Genomic DNA, 20477 nt, shown 5'->3' with positions numbered 1-20477 from the left:
AAAGGCCTGAGCATGCCCCCTAGAGTCCCGCCAAGCAGACGACTGAGACTCAGCCCTGGTTAGTATCACCTTGAACTGACAAGAGACCTGAGGCAGAGCCACACAGCTCCCCAGACTGGGCTCCTGCCTCACAGAATTGATTGTGCAGATCTAAGCGTCTTATGCTTCAGCTTGACCTGTCATATACTCTGACACACCCCGCCTTTCCTAAGAGTCTGGTAGGGGCTGCACTGGTGACATTCAGGTCTGGTATGGGACACCTGGTCGGTGCAAAAACATTTCACAGCTCCTTCCTCAATCTGAAGGAACAGCTTGCCAAAGCTCTGTCCTTCATATTCTAAATGTGGCCCCACTTCGCTGCTTCCTCCCTTCCAGCAGAGTCCGATGGGCTTGGGCTTTGCTGGGTTGGTACCTACTGTGTCCCTCATTACAGTCAGACAGGCTGGAGGGGGTGGGAAAGGCTAGACCCATCAAGGCTGTTCTTTCTCCTGCTGCTTGAGAGGAAGTACGGGCAGAAACCTGTGACTAAGTGCTGGTAATTGGTGCGGGGGCTGCAGGGCTGTCAGACAAACTCCACTCCATCCAGGCAGCCGCACAAGAGCTGCGAGTGAAGCTGTTGCCTTGGCCAGTGGCCTCTTGTCTGTGCTGCTGGTGACCACCCCCCACAGCGGGCAAGCAGACCCTCCCCTGAGGGTGTGTCCTCCCCTCCTGTCCCTCTGTTTTCTCCTCTTTTCTCCCCTCCTCCTCTCCCCTTCTATCAGCAGCCTGCACCCTTTGGAGTATTCCTCCCTTCTCTGCTCTCCCTGAGCTTGGCTTAAACATCACTGTTGAATTCTCACAACAGCCCCATGTGATGGCCGGCTGTAAGTGCATTTCATGGAAGGGGTTGCTGAGCTCAGGGAAATGAAGCCATTTGCCCAGGATGCATAGCCCAGTCTTGAGCAGGGCCTTGCACTCTGACTCCCAGACTGCAAAGCACGGAGCCTGTGATCCTTGGCTATGTGTGCGTGCATGCATGTTTAGGCATGTGCCTGTGTGAGTCTTGCATCCCTCTGGGGTGGGTGTGTCATTGCTCTCAAAGTACAGATGGGTACTGGGGCTTGGGTTGGGGGGGTCAGTGTGGAAGGAACTGTGCTCCTTATCCCATGGGTGAATAATGGGATGTTAGTTGGTATCTTAGTTTGTTTCTCCATTGCTGTGAGAAAACACTCTGACCACTACCAACTTGGGGAGGAAAGGGTTTATTTAGCTTACATATCCTGGGTCACAGTTCATCTGGGAGCCCAAGGTAGGAACTCAGGGCAGGACCCTGGAGGCAGGAGCTGGAGCACAGGTCATGGAGGATCACTGCTTACTGGCTTGTTCCCTGGCCCCTGCTCAGCCTACTTTCTTATACAACACAGGCCACCTGCCCAGGGGTGGCACCACCCACAGTGGGCTGGGCCCTCCCACATCACTCAACAATCAAGAAGATGCCCCATGGACATGGCCATAGGCCAGTCCAATGAAGGCAATTCCCCAATTGAGGCTCCCCCAACCCTGGTGTGTCAAGTTGACACCAAAGCTATCCAGCACAGTTGGGTATGTGGGGATTGTCCTAGTTAGTGTCAACCCCAGAGGGTTCCATTTCACATCTGAAGATAGAACCTTAGCCAGAGGAGGCAGGGTAGGTAGCCAGCTGCTTGGGGAGACTGTACTTTTATTGAGCCAGCTGGCTATGCTGTTGAGTGGAGGACTGAAGGTCAAGGGCTGATGGCTAGTTCCTGCCCTGGACACTGTTCACCAGGACACCCCTGAGAACATCTCTGGGATAGGGAAAGAAATTCCATGTGAGGCAGTGAGGGGTCTTCTTTTTGTTCTGGGACCATGAATGGGGGTAAGTGGTGACTACATCTTTGAGGGCATCTGCTTCAGCAACAGAGATGAGAGCCAGGAATAGGGTTCTAAGAACCCCCCAGAGCTAGCCTCTTCTAAGTGCTATTGTTTCAGCGAGGGTCACAACCCTAAACCTGACTCTGATCCTGACCCTGACTGGCCAGGCCTGAGGCTCTGAGGGTACCTCCTAGACCTCTGGGCAGTCCTTGATGGGGCTTTGAATTCAGAGGCACCAGGAAGATCTCAGTCCTCAAATGGGAGGGATAGGTGTGTTGGTCCCTTTCTGGCCCATGATATTTCTCTTTCCTCCCAAGGCTGAGCCTGGGGTCAGGGATTCCAATGCTGCTGACTCTTGTGGTCAAGGCTCTCATCCCCCAAAGGAGAGTCTGGCACAAAGTTGGTGTGTCATTTGAGATTCCTTCCTCTTCCCTGTCCAAGCCTACATTACCAAGAAGGTCTGCTCTGATAGACTGAGCAACCACTCCAAGTCCCTACTGAGAGTCCCATCTGAGAAGGCCAGGGGTCCATCCTGGCCACCAGCTACTGCTGCGACCTGAGACAAGTGGCTGACCACAAGGTGTACCAGTTACTTTGTTTGGCTTGGAACCTTATATAGGTAGACTCATTGTATATGTGGCCCTCTGTCAGTGGCCTATAGGGTCCCCCATGTGCACTGCTCATCCTTACTATGGGTGGGTTCCACCTTCCTCACATGTGTGCTGTGCATTCTGTTGTAACTAGTGGAGCTTCTCTGGACATCTCTAATCTTGGTTCCATCACACTGAACTGCTGGCCTCAGAGCTAGGTTGCACACAATGCATTCAGGAGAGATGCCCTTCCAGGGGCAGATCCCACCCAAGACACTTGCTGCCATTGGTCCTTTCATCTCAGCCCTTCTGGGGATGTGACAAGTCAGTGTCTTATGTAGCTAAGGATGACCCTGTACATCTGATCCTCCAGTCTCTACTTCCCAAGTTCTGGGATTACAGGCATGCACCATCACTTTAGGTTTTATGAGTTCTGGGACTCAAACCCAGGACTTGATACATGCTAGGCAGGCAGTCTACCAATTAAGCTATACCCCTGGTTCCAGGAACCTTTTTGGAAAGCCACTTGTTGAGATGTCACAGGAACTTTGATGTAGAAGAAGGACTCTTATGGGCACATCAGAATGAACAAAGCCAAGGCTAAGGCTGTTCAGTTTGGGACCCTTCTAAAGGGCATCTGTAAGGAGGTTTGAGAACCTTTCTCTTGATCGTGACCATTCAATTGTCCTTTGAGTGTGAGGACTTAGGGTGCTACGACCAGCTCTGCCACCAGGACAGACCGCCCCTGGAGCTCTTGTGTGGCTACCTAAATGGTCAGGAGCCAGAGACCCTGTTCAGGGCCAGTAGGGCCACCTCTGCTATATATAGTGTGCTTGCTCTGAGTCTCTGCCAAAGGAGGTTGTGAGATGGCTCAGCTGGTAAGGTGCTGGCTGCGTAAGCATGAGATCCTTGTTCAGATCCTAGAAGCGGCTTAAAAAGCCAGGCACACTGGTGTGCATTTATAATCTTAGCACTAGCAGATCCCTGGAGCAGGTTCCGTGAAGGATCCTGTCTCAAAAAATAAAGTGGGGCAGCGCTGAAGAGATGGCTCAGCAGTTAAGAGTGCTTGGTACTCTTCCAGAGGACTTACGTACCATGTCATCAGGTGGCTTGCAACCACTTGTAACTCCAGCTCCAGAGGATCTAACACTCTCTTCTAGCCTCTACAGACACTGTCATACACCCACACACCCCCTCACAAACACATATAAATAAAATAAATAAAACTTTAAAGCTTCGGGGCTACAGAGATGGCTCAGTGGTTAAGAACACTGGTTATTCTTGCAGAAAACCTGGGTTTGAATCCCAGCACCCACATGGCAGCTAACAACTGTCTGTAACTCCAGTCCCAGGGGATCCAACAGCTTCTTCTGACCTCCATGGGCATTGCTGGACGGGTGCACTTACCTACATGCAGGCAATACACACACATAAAATAAAAAAAGAAATAAAATTTTAAAATAATTTAAAGTTTACCTTTAAAATAAAAAGGTGAGCCAGGTATAGTGGCACATGACTTTAATCCCAGCACTCAGAAGGTAGATAGATGCAGGTGGATGTCTGAGATTGAGGCCAGCTGGGGCTACAGGAAGACTCTGTCTCAATAAACCAAAAAAAAAAAAAAAAAGGGGAAGCATGATTGAGGAAGACACCCATGTCAATCTTTCCATATGTATATACAAACAATGCACATATACACACACACACACACGCACGCACGCGCACACAATGGGCTCTGTAGGATGTGACATGCAGGGTGTACCAGGCAGATCAGGAGGTAGGGGAGCTACACTGTGGGATTCTGGTTATGTGAAGTTCTAGGATAGGAGGTAAAAACAGTGGGAGCATGAGAGAGTCACAGGATGAGAGAAATATTCTGTCCTGGTCTGGCAGGAGACACATATGTATGTTGATGTTCAATTCTATGGACTTTTTTTTTTGTCTTTTTGAGACAGAGTCTCTCTGTAGCCCCAGATGAGTTTCAACCCACAGAGATCCTCCTGCCTCTGCCTGATTGCTGAGGTTAAAGGCGTGCGCCACCACGCAAGGTTTTTTGTTGTTGTTGCATTATCTGAGATCCCTGTTTTTCAGTCATGAAAATTACAACCAGACAGACAGATCAGCCTTAAACCAAGGATAGTGGCTCATCCCCGTAATTCCAGCACTTGGAAGGTTGAGGCAGGAGGATTGCCATGACTTTGAGGCTAGCCTAGGATACATAGTGAGTTCCAGACCAACTTAAACTACAGAGTGCGACTCTATCTCAAAACAATATAAAACAAAAGGGGGTTGGGAATCTGGGCATGGTGGTACACACTTTTAATCCCAGCACTCAAGAGGCAGAGGCAGGTGGATCTCTATAAGACGGAGGCCAGCTTAGTCTACATAGAGTTCTAGGCCAGTTGGGACTACAGGGAGATTCTATCTCGAAAAAACAACATAACAAAACAAAAAAGAGGGCTGGGGATGAAGCTTAGTTGTAGAGCTCTTGCTTAGCATATATGATGTCCTAGGTTCAGTCCCCAGTGCAAGACAGCCTGTTTCCTCTACAGGCAGGGCCCACCATAGATGCCTTGATGCCCCAACTCTCAGGCTTTTCTTACCCGCAGACACTGGAGTGTGGTCATTCTGGCCTCTTGGATGGATCTAAATTTTTGCCCAAGTAATCAGAAACAGGGTTTGCCTCCCTAGCCCTCAGGTTGCCTTTTCTTGCTTCTGTGTTTCATTTCCAGGATGCCCTCCTTCATGCCCCAGGTGGTCTGAGGCAGGTATGGCTTTGGGCATTCAGACTGAGAGGGCAATTGGTCAGTCATCTTACTCAAGCATCCTGCCTCAGACCTGGCATGTCCCTGCTTGTGGGCTATGGCTGGTACTGATCACTGGGCACACATGCCACAGTGGCCAGAGTGGAGAGTCTTGGCATCTGCGAGCCTCAGAGTTCCATTCTGGGACAGGCAGAGGGGTGTAGCTGCCAGCTGTGCACCTAGACCTTGCAGATTCCTGAGTCTCATGCACTCTCATGGCTCCTCCAGGCTGAGCTGTGACCCTGTAGTGGGAAGGGAACATCATCACACTGCTCTGTCCTGAAAACCCAGGGGCCCTCCCTGATAGCTGGACCAAGGCCCGGAATCCAGGGGGCTGAGCTCATTTCCACACATGGGCAGACTGCAGGTGGAGCTGGCTATGAATGAAAACAGGACCAAGCTCTGAATCAACTGTATTGGCATCAGCTGCTTGGATGAAGGCACTTTATATGTCAGACTAGCTCCCTCCCATATTGTTGCCAGTGCCATGTGGAATGCAGGTAGATGTAGCACACAGGCATGGGGAAGACTGAAAGGAACATTGCTGGCTCCACTTAGTGGGGTCCAGCGGTGTCTAGTACTGTTGGCCCTTCTTCCTAGAGCAGTGGCTTTCTACCTTGGACATGTGGCTGGGATGGTGGCCATCTGGGTAGGCAGCCCACATACTCTGGGATTCTCAGTGAGTGAGTGGAGATCTTTCCCATTACTTGTTTTGGTTGGTGTTCACTTTCAGTCCTCACTTCAGCTTCCCTAGGCTGGACTTGGTCCCCCAGTGAATTCCACAGCCCCCTCCCTCTTTCCTACATCTTTGCCTTGGCCATGGTAGATGAATGATGCCTGAGTGAAGTCTAGGGAAGTTGTATTTGGGGTCCTGAAGAAAGAGTTTTGTGACTGCAGCCTAGCAGAGAGCCAGACAGCAAAGAGATCTAGGGGGAGGTCTTAGTTCTCCCTCAAGTCCCAAGGCGAAGGGCATTGGAGTGCACAGGTATAGGCTGGAGTGGAGAGTCTGCATATAGAAAGCTAGGCTTTTATTGCTAAACCATGGGCACAGCACAGCCAAGGTTGGGAGGTCAGTCCCATAAGCTGAATGGGTCAGGAGGCATCAGTCCATGGTCCAGGGGAGGCAGAGGCCAGAGTCACCCATCTTGGCCTCGTAGACAGCATTGAACTTCTTGTTTAGGTCAGGAGTGAAATGCTCCCTCCAGTTCCCTACAACACCTGGGGGAAGGAAGACAAATGGAGGGAGTCTGGCTAGGGAAAACAGACATCAATAATACACTACAGCCTCTGGGAGCCTCTGGGAAGGAAACTGGCAACTGTCTCCCTATTACCGCACACTGATCTGTATTCAGAAAGTGGCTGAGTGTACCTGGTACCTAGAACATGAATTTATTTGGCAATAGGTTAAGAAGTCACAAGGGTGGCCTAATCCAGTGGCTGGTGTCCTCAGAAAGAGAGTATGGCAGAGCTGGAGGGATGGCTCAGTGGTTAAGAGAACTGGCTGCTCTTGCAGAGGACCTAGGTTCGGTTCCCAGCACCCACATAGGCAGCTATGGCAACCATCCATAACACCAGTTCCAGAGGGTCAGATGGCCTCTTCTGGCCTCTGCAGGCAAAGCAGGTATAGGTGCACTTACACGCAGGCAGAATACTTATATACTAAAAATAAAAAAATTTTTTTAAAAAGAGAATATTCAAGAGCCAGGTGTGGTGGTGCATGCCTTTAATCCCAGCACTCAGGAGGCAGAGGCAGGCAGATCTCTATGAGTTCAAGGCTAGCCTGGTCTACATAGCTTCAGGCCAGCTGGGACTCCAGGGAGACCCTGTCTCTAAAAGACCAAAAATAAATTAAATAACTAACTAACTAAATAAATAAATAAAAGTAAATAAATAAAATAATAAATAAATAAATACGATATGTGGTCAGAGCCCGGACTGATGCAGCCAGAGACTGTGGGATACGGGAGCCACAGGCATGAAAGAGGCAGGAAGCCACATTGGGCTCCAGAAGAAGAATGGAGGATGGGGCCGGTGCCTGGGTCCATGGCCCCTAGGACCTGTCCTGAGAAATTGACTTGCTGCAGGCTTTGAGGACAGCTCCCACTGTTCCAACTGCTGTGAAAGACGGCCTGATCCACACACGGGACAGCGGTCCTGGTATGCCAGGGATTTCTTCAGGGACAGTAGCAAGGCATGTTTTAGTTGCCACAGTGATGTGACCAGATATGTCTGGCTTAGGCAGCCTCACACAGTGTCCAAGCATTCCACAGACACTCAGGTAGACAAAGACCCTGGCTACAACCCATCTACCTGGAGCCAAACTCACTATGTAGCCCAGGCTGACCTCAAACTTGTGATGATACTTCTGCCTCAGCCTCCCAAGTACTGGGATTATAGACATGAGCTACCATATCTGGCTGCTATGTTAGTTTTATGACATGCATAGCAGGGAAGCTCTAGAACCTTTGGGATGGTGAGGGTTCTGTGCATCCTTCACAATTTGTGGTAGGGAGGGCTGCACTCTGGCAGTGCTAGCCTGCTTCCCACGATAATGGTGAAGGCGCTTTCCAATGGAGCAATTGGAAGAGATAGAGTTGAGGCACTCTCTTACAGGTGATTGCAAAGTGGGGCTTGTGGACTCCAGGAGGAAAGGTTTTAGAGCTGTAGCCTGGAGCTGATGGGAGCCCTTCATGATGGCACCACCAGGGGAGAATGCCACAGGGCTGGGACTGTCCTCTGTAAGCTTTGAGTATTTTTGTTCTGTGACAAAACTGTGTTGATGCCTTTAGTAAGGAAAGCATCACACTCACGTCACTATGGAGATGAGGAAGATGAGAGAGGAAGGTGTTGAATGCAAGTAGACAAGCAGACTAGGGGGCTGTAACCATATCTACAACAAGGGTTGATCTGCTCCAAGAGGGGCCCTGGGAGTTTGAATGGATGCCAGGAGGAAGACCCATACCTTTCCGCAGGAACTTGCCCTGGCTGTGGTCTATGATCTCCTTGGACAGAAGGCTGTAGTTGACCATATTGCTCTGGCTCATGAAGGAGAAGCTGCAGTGCTCTAGTATGACGTCCTCCTCTTCTGGTCCCAGAGGGTGCCCCAGGAACTCACTTAGCTTCTGGATGGTGAAGCGAGGTTCCTGGATCCAGAAAGACCCAGAGAAATGGATATGTATTTGCAATACATATTTAAACATTAAAAATAAAACAAGCAGGGGCTGGAGAGATGGCTGAGCAGTTAACAGGTCATACTGCTCTTGCAGAGGTCCTGACTTTGGTTTCCAGGACCCACACACATCATGGAGTTCACAGCTGCCTGTAAATCCAACTTCAGGGGATCTAATACCTCTGGCCTCTATGGCCACCTGCATTCATGTGTACGTAACCCCCACACATATACACATAATTAAAAATCTAAAAAAAGGGCTGGAGAGATGGTTCAGTGGTTAAGAGTACTGGCTGTTCTTCCAGAGGACCTGGGTTTGGTTCTCAGCATCCACATGGCAGCTGTCTGAAACTTCAGTTTCAGGAAATCTGACACCCTCTTCTGGCCTCTGTGGGCATTGCACAACAGTGATACACATATACATGCAGGCAAAACACTCATACACATAAATGTTTTTGTTTTTGACTTTTTTTATTTTGGTATTTTTTGAGACAGGGTCTCCTGTAGCCCCAGCTGTCCTGGAACTCACTATGTAGACCAGGCTGGCCTTGAACTCACAGAGATCCACCTGCCTCTGCCTCCCGAGTGCTGGGATTAAAGGTGTGTGCCACCAAGACTGGCCTTAAAATTTTTTAAAAATTAAAAATTTTTAAATCTAAAAAAAATGCATAAGAAGGGCTGATGAGATGGCTTAGTGGGTAGAGGCACCTGCCACCAAGCCTGATGACCTAAGTTTGATACCCAGGGCCCAAATGGTGGAAGGAGAGAATGGACTCCTGCAAGTTGTCCTTCAACCTCCACAGGTGCACTGTGGCATGTGAATACATGCACACACACACACGCGCACACACACATGCTTGCCCCACACATACGTGTGTGCATACACAAATAAATGTAATAAAAATTTTAAAGTTGAGCTGGGCGTGGTGGCGCACGCCTTTTATCCCAGCACTCAGGAGGCAGAGGCAAGAGGATCTCTGTGAGTTCAAGGCCAGCCTGGTCTACATAGTGAGTTCCAGGACAGCTGGAGCTACAGGGAGACCCTGTCTCAAAAAGACCAAAAAAAAATTTTTTTTAAAGTTTTTTAAAAAAGAATGAATGCATAGGAAAATATATGCACTGAAATGTCCTAAGTCCAATTTGTAAAACATTTTACTTGTAATATAATCTGGACTTTGTAAAAATAGGAAAAAAAAACTAGACTGATGGATGATGGATAGGCAGATAAATGGATAGATGAATAGATACGTAACTGACAGTAGATGAACGGGTGGATTGGATGGATGCTGGAAGGATGGTGAGCAGATAAGTGAAATTTTTAAGATTTATTTTTATTTTTATGGTGTATGTGTCTCTGCATGTACACATTTGTGCAGGTACCTGTCAAGGCCAGAAGAGGGCATCGGATCCCCTGGAACTGGAGTTACAGATGGTGGCTGCCATGTGGGTGCTGGGAACTGAACCTCAGTCCTCTGCAAGAACAGCCAGTGCTTTTAACTGCTGAGACATTTCTCCAGCCCTAAATTTATTTTTATTTTATGTGTATGAGTATTTTGCCTGCATGTATGTAAGTGCACCATGTGCATACACTGCTTACACAGCCAGAAAAGGATGACAGATTTCCTGGAACTGGAGTTACAGACAGTTGTTAGCCAGCATGTAGTGGGTGGGAACTGAACTTGGTTTCTTGCAAGAGTAGCCAGTGCTCTTAACCACTGACTTTTCTATCCAGTCCCATAAAATTTTTTAACCAGGGGGCTGGAGAGATGGCTCAGCAGTTAAGAACACTGACTGTTCTTCCAGAAGACTGGGGTTTGAATCCTAGCACCTATATGGCAGCTAACAACTGTCCATAGCTCCAGTTCCAGGGGATCCAACAGTCTCTTCTGTTCTCCGAGGGCACTGCACGACATGGGTGCATTTACATACATGCAGGCAATACATGCATACACATAAAATTAAAAAAAATAAATAAAATATAAAACTTTTTTTTTAAACAAGGAAAGAAGGTCCTATCAGACTGGCTTCAAACTGATGGGTGGGCCTCCTGCCTCTTTTTCCCAAGTGCTGGGGTTTCAGGGATGTGCCAGCTTGCCTAGTCAGATGGGTGAATTTATAGTTGGCTATAGATAGATGATAGCTGATGGGTGTAGAGATTGATAGATTGATCTTAGGAACCAAAGAGAAACAAACCTAATTAGTTGATGGGGTCAAAGTTCTCAGTACAGCAGTAAATGTCCCAGGAGCTACAGAACCAACCCTTCTTGAAGCCTAAAGCTATGGTATTGTTATGGATGGTGGTATAGTCTTCAGAATCATCCTGACTTGCCAGCCAGAGCCTGGGTGGGACAACTCAGCCTCTGGGGAGGAGACTCTGGCATCACCTGGCTGGTCATGACCAAGTGAGCATCTGCTTTTCATTCGGTTAGTAACATTCTGAGGGCTCATCATTTGCCTGGCACTGTAGGTTCCGGGAACACAGACCAGAAAAACGCTTCCCTAGTAAAGCCTGATGTGAGAGGGACATAAAAATTAAAGCCTAGAGACACAGGAGGGGACGCCAGGGTGTCTGGTCTCAGCTCTACCACATGCCACAGCTGAGCCACATCCAATCAGGTCCATACCACCAATTGCCAAGGACTGAACACTGAGTATGAAAATCCTGAAGAGTGAAACCCCCAGCGTGGATTATTTTGTTTGCTTTCAAGACACGATCCATTTGGCATTCAGAGACCTCATATTTTCACAAAATTTAGCCAAAAAGCCAAAGATCCCAATACTATTCCCAAATCCAAAATCTTCAGAATTGCATTTTAGTTTTTGTACTAAAACTCATTTTGTTAGAAACACCCAAACCTCCACTGATGTGAATCTATTCATGATCTTGTTTTAATATCTTGAGGTCAAACAGGCATTTTGTGCTGGGAGTGTGCAGTCCCTAAGACCCATCAGATCCCGGATCTCCATAGATCCCTAAGCACATGTGGCCTTAGTGCCTGGGACCAGAGCTGCAGACATCTGAAAGGTCAGCCTTGTGCATGTAATTAAGACATCCTGCTAAGAACTGGATTTCTTCTTGTTATTCTAAGCTAGAATCCTGCTGTTTACACATAATATTGGAACAGCTCAGAGAACTCCAGGTTCTCCAGCATCACGCGTAGAATTTGCTGGCTGAGCCAGGGTGGGCTGAGTAATCGGAAGCCCTGTCTGTTCTGTCAGAAAGCACAGGAGCTGAGAGGGGAGCAGATAGACGGACTGTATCAACGCAATAGAAATGCTTATGGGAGCTTATCTCAATTTGCACATGGCATCAAATGTGAATCAAAAATTCCTTTGATGAGTAAACGAAACAATAAAATTAATAGTCTGAATGATTAACTTAAGGCATGTGTGGAGGTCAGCATATCCTTGCAGGAGTCTGTTCTCTACGTCCACGGTGTGTTCTAAGAACCAAAATAAGGTCATTAGACTTGGCAACAAGCATCTTTATCTGCTGAGCCATCTAACTGGCCCCTAAAAATGCCTTAGTTGTGTGATTATGTATTTAGGGGTATGTGTGTGTTACATCTGCATGTGCATGTGCAGATCAGAGGACAACCTTGGGTGTCATTCCTTAGGAGGAGTCCACCTTGTTTTTGAGACAGGGTCTTTCACTGGCCTGGAAGTTAAACAATAGGCTAGGCTGTCTGGCCAGGGAGCCACAGGGATCTGCTTGTATCTGCCTCCCCAATCACTGGGATTACAAGCATTTGCCACTAAAGCTGGCTTTTATATGTGGGTTCTGGGAATCAGACTTAGTTCTTCATGCATGTACATGGAGCACTTCACCAACTTAGCTATCTCCCAGTCCCCCAGTATTAAATTGTAAAAGGTACATTAAAAACTTCTTGAATTTCCTGTGAAAAAAATCTCATACTGTTGTTACCTTTGGAAAGCCAGAGGCTTTTTCTGTCAGGCTATGTCTGAATCAGAAGTCAGAGATTCTCCACTGCCCTGTTCTATCAAAATGAGGTTCACAGAGTGCTTGAGAAGAGAGGAGTGAGTGCCACAGGCCTTCGACAGAGGAGGACTTGGCTACAGGTGGCCTGTGAACTGTGTGGAAGGGGTGCTCACCTTGTGCAGCTCCTCATAGGTGACAAAAAGCAAATCCAGGTCTTTCTGGAGGCCCAGCCACCCCTTCACATGGTCAAACCAGGAGCCAAAGAAGCCTAGGGAAGGAAGAGAAGGGAAGGTGTCAGAGTGACAGCTGCATGCGCTGGGGCTCAGGAGTAGCAGTGACCTCAGGGTTGGCTGGAACAAGGAAACTGCCCACCAGCCAGGTGACAAGAAGGTGCGGGGGGCAAGAGACAGCTCAGTCCCTGAGACCTACCTGTGCCCTCGAGAAACTCATCCACAAAGTCCTCAAAAGAGCTGGGGTTGGGCAGGAAGCCGGCTATTCGGTGGAAGTGGTAGAAAGAAACCAGCACATCCTTGGGGTTCCGTGCCATGTACACCACCTGGTGGACAGAGTCCTGAATCCCAGCGCTCTGAAGTTCAGGGCTTTCCCCAGCTGCTCTGATCCACAGTAACTGAACCCTGGACCCCAACTCCTGTCTAGGAGGGATGGTGGGAAAGATAGCCCAATGGTGGCTGGGGCCCCCAAACACTGTAACGGTGAGGTGGGTGCCAGGCATGGTCCAGACCTGGCTCACTGAGCAGCAGGAAGCACAGTCCTGTAAGATTGGTAAATAGATGCCTCCTGTGAGTACAGGGTTGGTTTTTTTGTTGTTGTTGTTTTTCACATTTTAAAAATTAATTTATGGGGCCGGGCGTGGTGGCACATGCCTTTAGTCCCTGCACTCAGGAGGGAGAGGCAGGCAGATCTCTGTGAGTTTAAGGCCAGCTGGGCTCCAGGGAGACCCTGTCTCAAAAAGATTAAAAAAAAATAATTTATGGGGTTGGAGAGATGGCTTAGCAGTTAAGAACACTGGCTGTTCTTGCAGAAGACCCAGGTTCGAATCCCGGCACCCACATGGTGGTTAACAATTGTCTGTAATTCCAGTTCCAGAGGTTCCAACATCCTCTTCTGACCTCTGTGGGCACTGCACGACACGGGTGCACTTACATATATGCAGGCAATACACTCATACACACAAAATAAATAAAAAATAATAAAATACTTAAAAAAATAAAAATTATTTTATTTATTGTGAGGAGGGCACATGTACCATGGTGCACATGTGGAGGTCAGAAGACAACCTGTGGGCTCCAGGGATTGAACTTGGGTCATCAGGCCTGGTGGCAAGTGCCTTTAGCTGCGGAATCAACTTCCCATCCCTACAGGAGCAGGTTTAAAAAGCAGCAAGCAAAGGCTCTGTTCTGAGCTCCTGGGACAGGAAGGCCAGGCCAAGCCCCAGAAAAAAGGTCATTATCATTCATTCCTCCAGGTCCCAGGAAGCCCATGCCAATCATCAGAAAACAGGATGAGTGAGTGGGCCTTGCCTGTCCAAGTTTCACCCATCTCTTGGTAGCTTGGACACTTCTGGGGAGGGTGGTGTGGACCTATCTCTCTGCAAGGTGTATTTGGATTTCTTCAGTTCCTCCCCTCCTAGGTATAAAGGAATCTCTCTTCCCCAGAGTTGGCCACCAGGTTAAGATGGGGGACTCTGGTTTTCACATCTCCTGGGCAATGGACTGACCTGCCTGACTCACTGGACTTCCTTGTTCTGGCTTGGCTGCACTATTGGCCGCAGAGGCTTCCCGCTATGTAGACAATGTCTCAACTCTAGCCTAGGTCTGCTGTTTCTGGGATTTCTGCCCACCTACACTCCATGTCTTTCTTCCCAGGACTTGAAGGTGAAGCCAGTCCCTTGAGACCCCTTTGTCCCCATCCCCCAAACACTCTGTCCCAAGCCTGACTGTAGCTGACTCTGATTCTGAAATGCTTAAGAGCAAGACAGGGCTTGTCCCCTACCTTGGGCTTGGACTTCATCAGAGCCGGGGCCAGGACCTTGGCATACAAGTGGGAGGTAAGCAGCCGAGGCCAGGAGGTGTTGAGCTGGGGGAGGAGACTGCTGAAGGAGGTTTGCTCCATCCAAGGCATGCGAGCCCAATTGGGGAGGTGGTGGATAGGCCATAAATGGCCCTCACAGAAGATGAGACTCAGGACTTGCTGCATCCATGTGGTACCTGCAGGACGAGGGGTGAGAACAGAGATGGAGCAGTGGGAGGGAGGCGATGGGGGCGGTGGCTTCCTGCCTAGGACCCCCACAGTTCTGTTGTTTTCCCCCATTAGGGTAACAGACTTGTAGGACAGTTATTAACACCATAAATAGATGACAAGGGATTCTGAAAAGAGCCCAGTTCCCAACATTCACAGTTCCATACTCCACAGACCATAAAACCCAAACCTTGCTCAGCTCAGTGCTCTGCCGCTTTATAACCAGGGCCACCCATCTTTCCAGTAACATTTACTCATTTATTGTCCATATTTTTGCCAACATTCTGTCCACAAGCATTTGGGAGTTTTCTAAAGAGTTTTTGGCTTTCTCTATAATACTTCTCACCCCTCCTCTCTGCCTTCTTCCTTTTTGGGGGTCCTACACGTGAAACCCAGGGCTTTGGACATACTAAACAAGTACCCTACCACTAAGTCACACCCCAGCTCCCTCCTGTCTTCTTTCTAAGCTCTTACTAGAACTGCCTGCTCATGACAAGGTAGGATTTTTTTCTAGCATGCACCTCAAAATTCTTCCACCCACTCCCACTTCTTAAGGTATTTTTTACAGCGGAATCCCTATTTCTTAGTATATCAATTCCTGTCATACAATCTCAGCATGTTGTTAAAAAGTATTTTGGGGGGGGCTGGAGAGATGGCTCAGCGGTTAAGAGCACTGACTGCTCTTGCAGAAGACCTGGGTTCGATTCCCAGCACCCACATGGTAGCTACGAACCGTCCTTAACTCCAGTTCCAGGGGAATCCAAAGCTCTCTTCTGACCTCCACGGCATTGCATGACATGGGTACATTTACATACATGCAGGCAACACACTCATACCCATAAAAATAAAATCTTAAAAAAAAGATATCTTGGGCTTGGTGTGATAGCACTTGTCTTTAATTCTGAATTTGGGAGGTAGAGGCAGGTGGATATCTCTGAGTTTGAGGCCAGCCTAGTCTACACAGCACACAGCAAATTCCAGGCCAGCCAGGGCTACATATTCAGACTATACATCCAAAAAAATGGGTATATTTTGGGATATTGTTCAGTGGTAGAGCACTTGCTTAACATCACAAAGCCCTAGGTTTAATCCCTAGGACCATAAGGAAAAGAAAGAAAGAAAGAGCCAGGTGTGGTGGCGCACGCCTTTAATCTCAGCACTCGGAAGGCAGAGGCAGGCGAAGCTCTGTGAGTTCAAGGCCAGCCTGGTCTACATAGTGGGTTCCAGGACAGCTGGGGCTACGGGGAGACACTGTCTCAAAAAGACCAAAAAAAAAAAAAAAAGAGGAAAATAAATAAAAAAGGGAGGGAGGGAGGGAAGAAGGAAGGAAGGTTGGTTTGAGAGAAAATCAGTAGTTCTCATATGGTCCACAGTAGCCAGTCAGGGGTGTAAAGTGGAGAGAACCCCCTCACAGCAGTGACAGACTCACAGGAAGGAACATGTAAAAGCCATGTGGGAAGAGTGTGCCGCCTGTGTGAAGGCATGGGGAGTGGGCTGGACAGATGGAGAGAATCCTCTGTCCTTAGGATGACTTGACTAAATAAATAGACCAGGTCTCCCTTGAGAGGGAGAATTGTAATTAATTGGGAGGGAGAATTGAATTAATTTGTAAATCAAACAATTCCAATAAAAAAATACCCTCAGATCTCTACAGAGTGAAACGATTTGGTGCTAAAATCACTCTGAGAAACAAACACACGGCAGGCAGGCCTCAGAGTATGGATGGAGCTCGGGGGGCACAACACTTGGCTCAGGCAAGAAACCTAGTGACAGACACAGATGTACACAACCAAGGGCAGCTCAGAGCTGTGGTGAGCAGAGCCCCTCTGGGATGACAGAGCAGCCACTGGCCAAAGGCAACTCTAGATTCCTACCTCATAGGACTAATGTGAACAGGGACTGTTTCTAAGTATGACACAAAATATTATTGACCCCATTGAAACTAGAGGCGAGCAAATTAAAGTATGACAGGACTTTGCTAGCCATTGCTGTAGTTTGGGTCCAGACTGTCTCTGAAATGCCCATGTGTCAGAGGCACTGGGAGGTGGTGAGACCTTCATGAGGTGGGGCCTAGTGGGAGGTACTTGGCCACTGGGGATCGTCCTACCCCCTCTCCTTTTCCAACTTCTCTCTCTCTCCTTCCCTCCTTCCCACCTCTTCCCACTCTGTTCCTTTGAGATAAGATCTCATGTTGCTTCTGCTTCTCCGGTCTCCACTGTGTAGATGCTGGGATTAAGGACATGTGCTGCTATGCCTGGTTCATGTGTTGCTGGGCATCAAACCCAGGGCCTTGTCCATATTAGGAAAGCACACTCTACCAACTAGTCCCCCAGTGTCTTTCCCTTTTGTCGGCACTTGGGATGAATCCCAGGGTCTTGTGCTTGTGAGGTGAATGCTCTATCACTAAGCTACTCCTTCACCCCTTCCTTTTCTTTTTTTGTACTTCTCAACCATAAGATGAGTAATTATGATCCACCAAGTCCTCTCTATTAAGACGCCATCACAGGGCCAAAGCAATGGCATCAGTGGGCCATGCACTGGCACCTCCAGAACTGTGAGCTAAAGTAAACTCTCTTCATAAGCTGGCCATTGTGGATATTTTTCAGAGTGAGGGAAAGCTGACTCACACACTTGCCAAACTCTAGCTGGTCAGTGTGCCGGGATAAATTAGGAAGTCCCTAATGGACATCTACTCTGATAAGTGTTCTGGGAGGAATCACCAACAGTTCCAAGGCTATGGGCAAAGCTTGATGAAGAAACAGTTTCAGTGTCCCCACAAGACACATTTTCATTGCAAAGTGCAAAGTAGTAATGTTGCAATAGCGATGCCTGGTCTGGCTTAACAATAAACTCACCGTAACAGGTTATGGGAACACTTTACCCAGCCTCACTTGCAGTACATGGCTGAGCGCCACTGTCCTCAGGACCCTTGGCTGGAGTCTTCCCATTGGTCCAGTGCTTTCTGTGACAACGTGTCTATCAATCACTTCTCCCCTACACAATGTAATTCCTTTTATATAATGCCTGAGGACTGACCACATCCTGTGGCAACAGCAAAAGTCACTTGAATTCCTTCTTCACAATTTTCACAGATTTGCTTTTACCATAGACCTTGGCAACCTGAGATGATTTTGTCTTACTAAGTTCAGAACTTCCTAGAACTTACTCTATCTGTTTGCCTCTGCCTCCCGAGTGTTAAGATTAAAGGTGTCCCTGCCGTGCCTGGCAGTGGAGAACCTTTTCAGGGAAAGAACTTCAGGGTTCTCTTTGGCATATCCCGCTTGGGCAGGGCCACTGCTCTTGTGCTTTGCTGCATGAAGGTGACTTGAACAGAGGCACTGGGTTCTGTGGCAGTGAATTTGATGAATGGCAGGGTAATGGATGCAGCACGGGCATGCTGGAGAATTTGAATCCCAGGTATGACAGAGACAGTGTGAAGTTTTCCCACACATTTAAGACATTATTTCTGGAATTTTCCCTTTAATATTTTTAGATTACTTTTGACCACGGGCAACTGAAATCACAGATGAGGGGGGCCACTGTGTGCACATTCCGACCTGACTGTATCAAGAAGAGAGAAGACATGTACACAATGGTTTCCCCACAAGGATCTGGAATTACAGAGAACTTGAGTGGGAGTGGCTTCTGGAAAGGCTGTGGCTTTCCACCTTCCTGCTTAAGTCACCATGCATTGATTTTATGATCAGGAAAGGAGAAGCAGAGCTTTGCAGCTGGCTCTGCAGTGGGATGGCATTAAGTGCTCTTGATGGCTAGATGTTGTTCCATTGTGCAGAACCAGGCAGCTTCTAGGAACTCAGGGTGGTGGGACACAAGGGGGCAACTCTGTGCTGTTGGTAGCAGCAGACACAAGGTTTTCTGACAGAGAGCAGAGAGATGCCCAGGGGCTTCTGAGCTCTGGGAAGTCAAAGCCTGGTTCTCAGCAGTTAGTATGTATGCTCAGTGGCCTGAGCATCTACTACTGACTGTGAATGGCTGGCATCTGTATGGTGCTGGGTGTGACATGGCCAGGGTGGGGTTATGGATGGACGATGTGTCCATCGTTCTGGACTCCCCTCACCCTCTACAGCTGCTGTAACAAATTACCATCAAATAGGCTGGTCAGATGGCTCAGTGGGTTAAGAGGTTGCTGGCAAGCCTGACAACCTGAGTTTGATCCCCTGGACTCACAATATAGGAGAGAATTGACTTCTGAAAGTTGTCCTCTGACCTCCACACCCACCCTGTCTCACATAGTGGATCTGAACACACACACACACACACACACACACACACAAAGAAATAAAATGTAACAAATGACCACCAAGCTCATGGCTGAGAACAACACACCTCATTACACTGTAGTTCTGGAATCGAAGTGCAGGCAGAGTGGGCACCTGTGCAGATTCCATCTCAGCATCTTTACGTCTCCCACTCTGGCCTCCACTTCTGTTATCACCTCTCCTTTCCTGGCTCTGAGCCTCATGGCCAGCTCTATAGGGGACCAGTGATGACAATGGGCTCCATAACCCGAGATAATCTTCATGTCAAGGGTCAAGGTCCTTGGTTTAATCACCACCATAAGGTCCCTTCTGCCACATGAGGTCACACACCATGGGGATTAGACTATGAGCATCTTGGGGCTGTTATTCAGCAGGTGACAGGCAGATATAGGAGGGAGGCTTCAGATGCAGCGATGAGAGTGGAGAGTGGAAAGCCATGGCAATGAGGAGCCCACGGCAAGAAGGATGCCCCCCAGGGGAACAGAGTGGGCAGAGCCAACCTGAGAGCTCATGACTCTCCCATGACAACTTCTTGCTTGGTTAGAATCTACCCCAGCCACCTCCATCCTTCTTGTACATGGTCTTAGAAGGCCCTGTTCTGAGATGGACACCGGCTGTGTGAATGGCTCAGGGAATCCTTTGTGTGTGTAATGTTGCAGAGACTCCACCAGGCAAGGCAAAGGACACGAGTTGAGGCAGAAAGAGGGGAAACTGTTACTCCTGATCTGCAGAAGTTTTCTTAGGGGGATTGTGGGAAATGTAAAAGCAATGTATTGCCTTTTCTATCAAAGGGTTAAATAAAACAAAATTCCATGTACAGAAATTCAAATTCCACCAAAGTCAACACTTCTCAAAAATCAAAATATGTGCTCAAGAGTACACTCAGTGCTGAATATTGAATTCTGCTTTTGATCGGAGTGACTTTTTAAAAATGTTTTTAAAATTTATTTTACCTTGAAGCCTTTGAGAGGGAATTGACACTGATTCTAACGACTCTAACAGCTATTAAAATACCTGAAAGCAAATCCTGAATCCATCACTCTAGAGTCCAGCTTTGGAAGACAAAAGAAAAATGAGGAGGAATAAATAGAGGGTTGCTTTTGGAAGCCCTTATCAAAAAGCCTTCCAATGGATTCTCATATGAACATATAAAAACTGCCCTGTTCTGACTTTTTTCTAGTTCCCTGTCTAGAACTTGTAATTCTACTTCTTCACATCTCCTATTCACCAGTCAAGGACTGGCTTTTCCTCTTAGAGATAAGAAGTATGAAATGTTGGAGTATTTTAGATAGATCCACTGAAGGGGTGCTCCGATTGCCTAACCCTGCCTCACTGACCAGCTTGGAAGAAACCAGAGCAGTCTCTGTTCCAATTCCCTATTTACAGTTTGGGTAACCTATTCAGAGAATGGTGTGATCAGAATAGGAGGTAGGAATTGGCTAGGCAGGTAGGGAAAAAAGATCCCCCCAAAATTAGCCAGTTTCTTAGCTAAAACTCACAGTGTCCTTGGGCCTTTTAGTAACATACTCTGTTCCAAAGGCCGAAAATGTCTAAAGTATTTTG

General features: G+C 48.0%; 1 protein-coding gene across 2 annotated transcripts in view; it reads right to left on the bottom strand.

The window, feature by feature from the left end:
• Nucleotides 1-6279: 6279 nt before the first annotated feature.
• LOC103739992 (sulfotransferase family cytosolic 2B member 1-like) overlaps nt 6280-20477 on the bottom strand; it is an 18023-nt gene continuing 3825 nt past the window's right edge. Inside the window, exons 3-7 of one of the 2 annotated variants that reach the window (XM_029567124.1) lie at nt 14389-14603; nt 12805-12931; nt 12549-12643; nt 8229-8409; nt 6280-6484 (exon numbers count right to left, since the gene is read on the bottom strand). In XM_029567124.1, coding sequence (XP_029422984.1) covers nt 6369-6484; nt 8229-8409; nt 12549-12643; nt 12805-12931; nt 14389-14603 — 734 coding nt within the window. In that variant the 3' untranslated portion in view covers nt 6280-6368. The remainder of the gene's footprint in view (nt 6485-8228; nt 8410-12548; nt 12644-12804; nt 12932-14388; nt 14604-20477) is intronic. The other variant, XM_029567125.1, reaches the window with a different exon arrangement.

The sequence above is a fragment of the Nannospalax galili genome, unplaced genomic scaffold (assembly GCF_000622305.1).
Source record: "Nannospalax galili isolate Female #2095 unplaced genomic scaffold, S.galili_v1.0 scaffold459, whole genome shotgun sequence".
Lineage (NCBI taxonomy): Eukaryota > Metazoa > Chordata > Mammalia > Rodentia > Spalacidae > Nannospalax > Nannospalax galili.
This window is presented reverse-complemented; position numbering and strand designations above follow the sequence as displayed.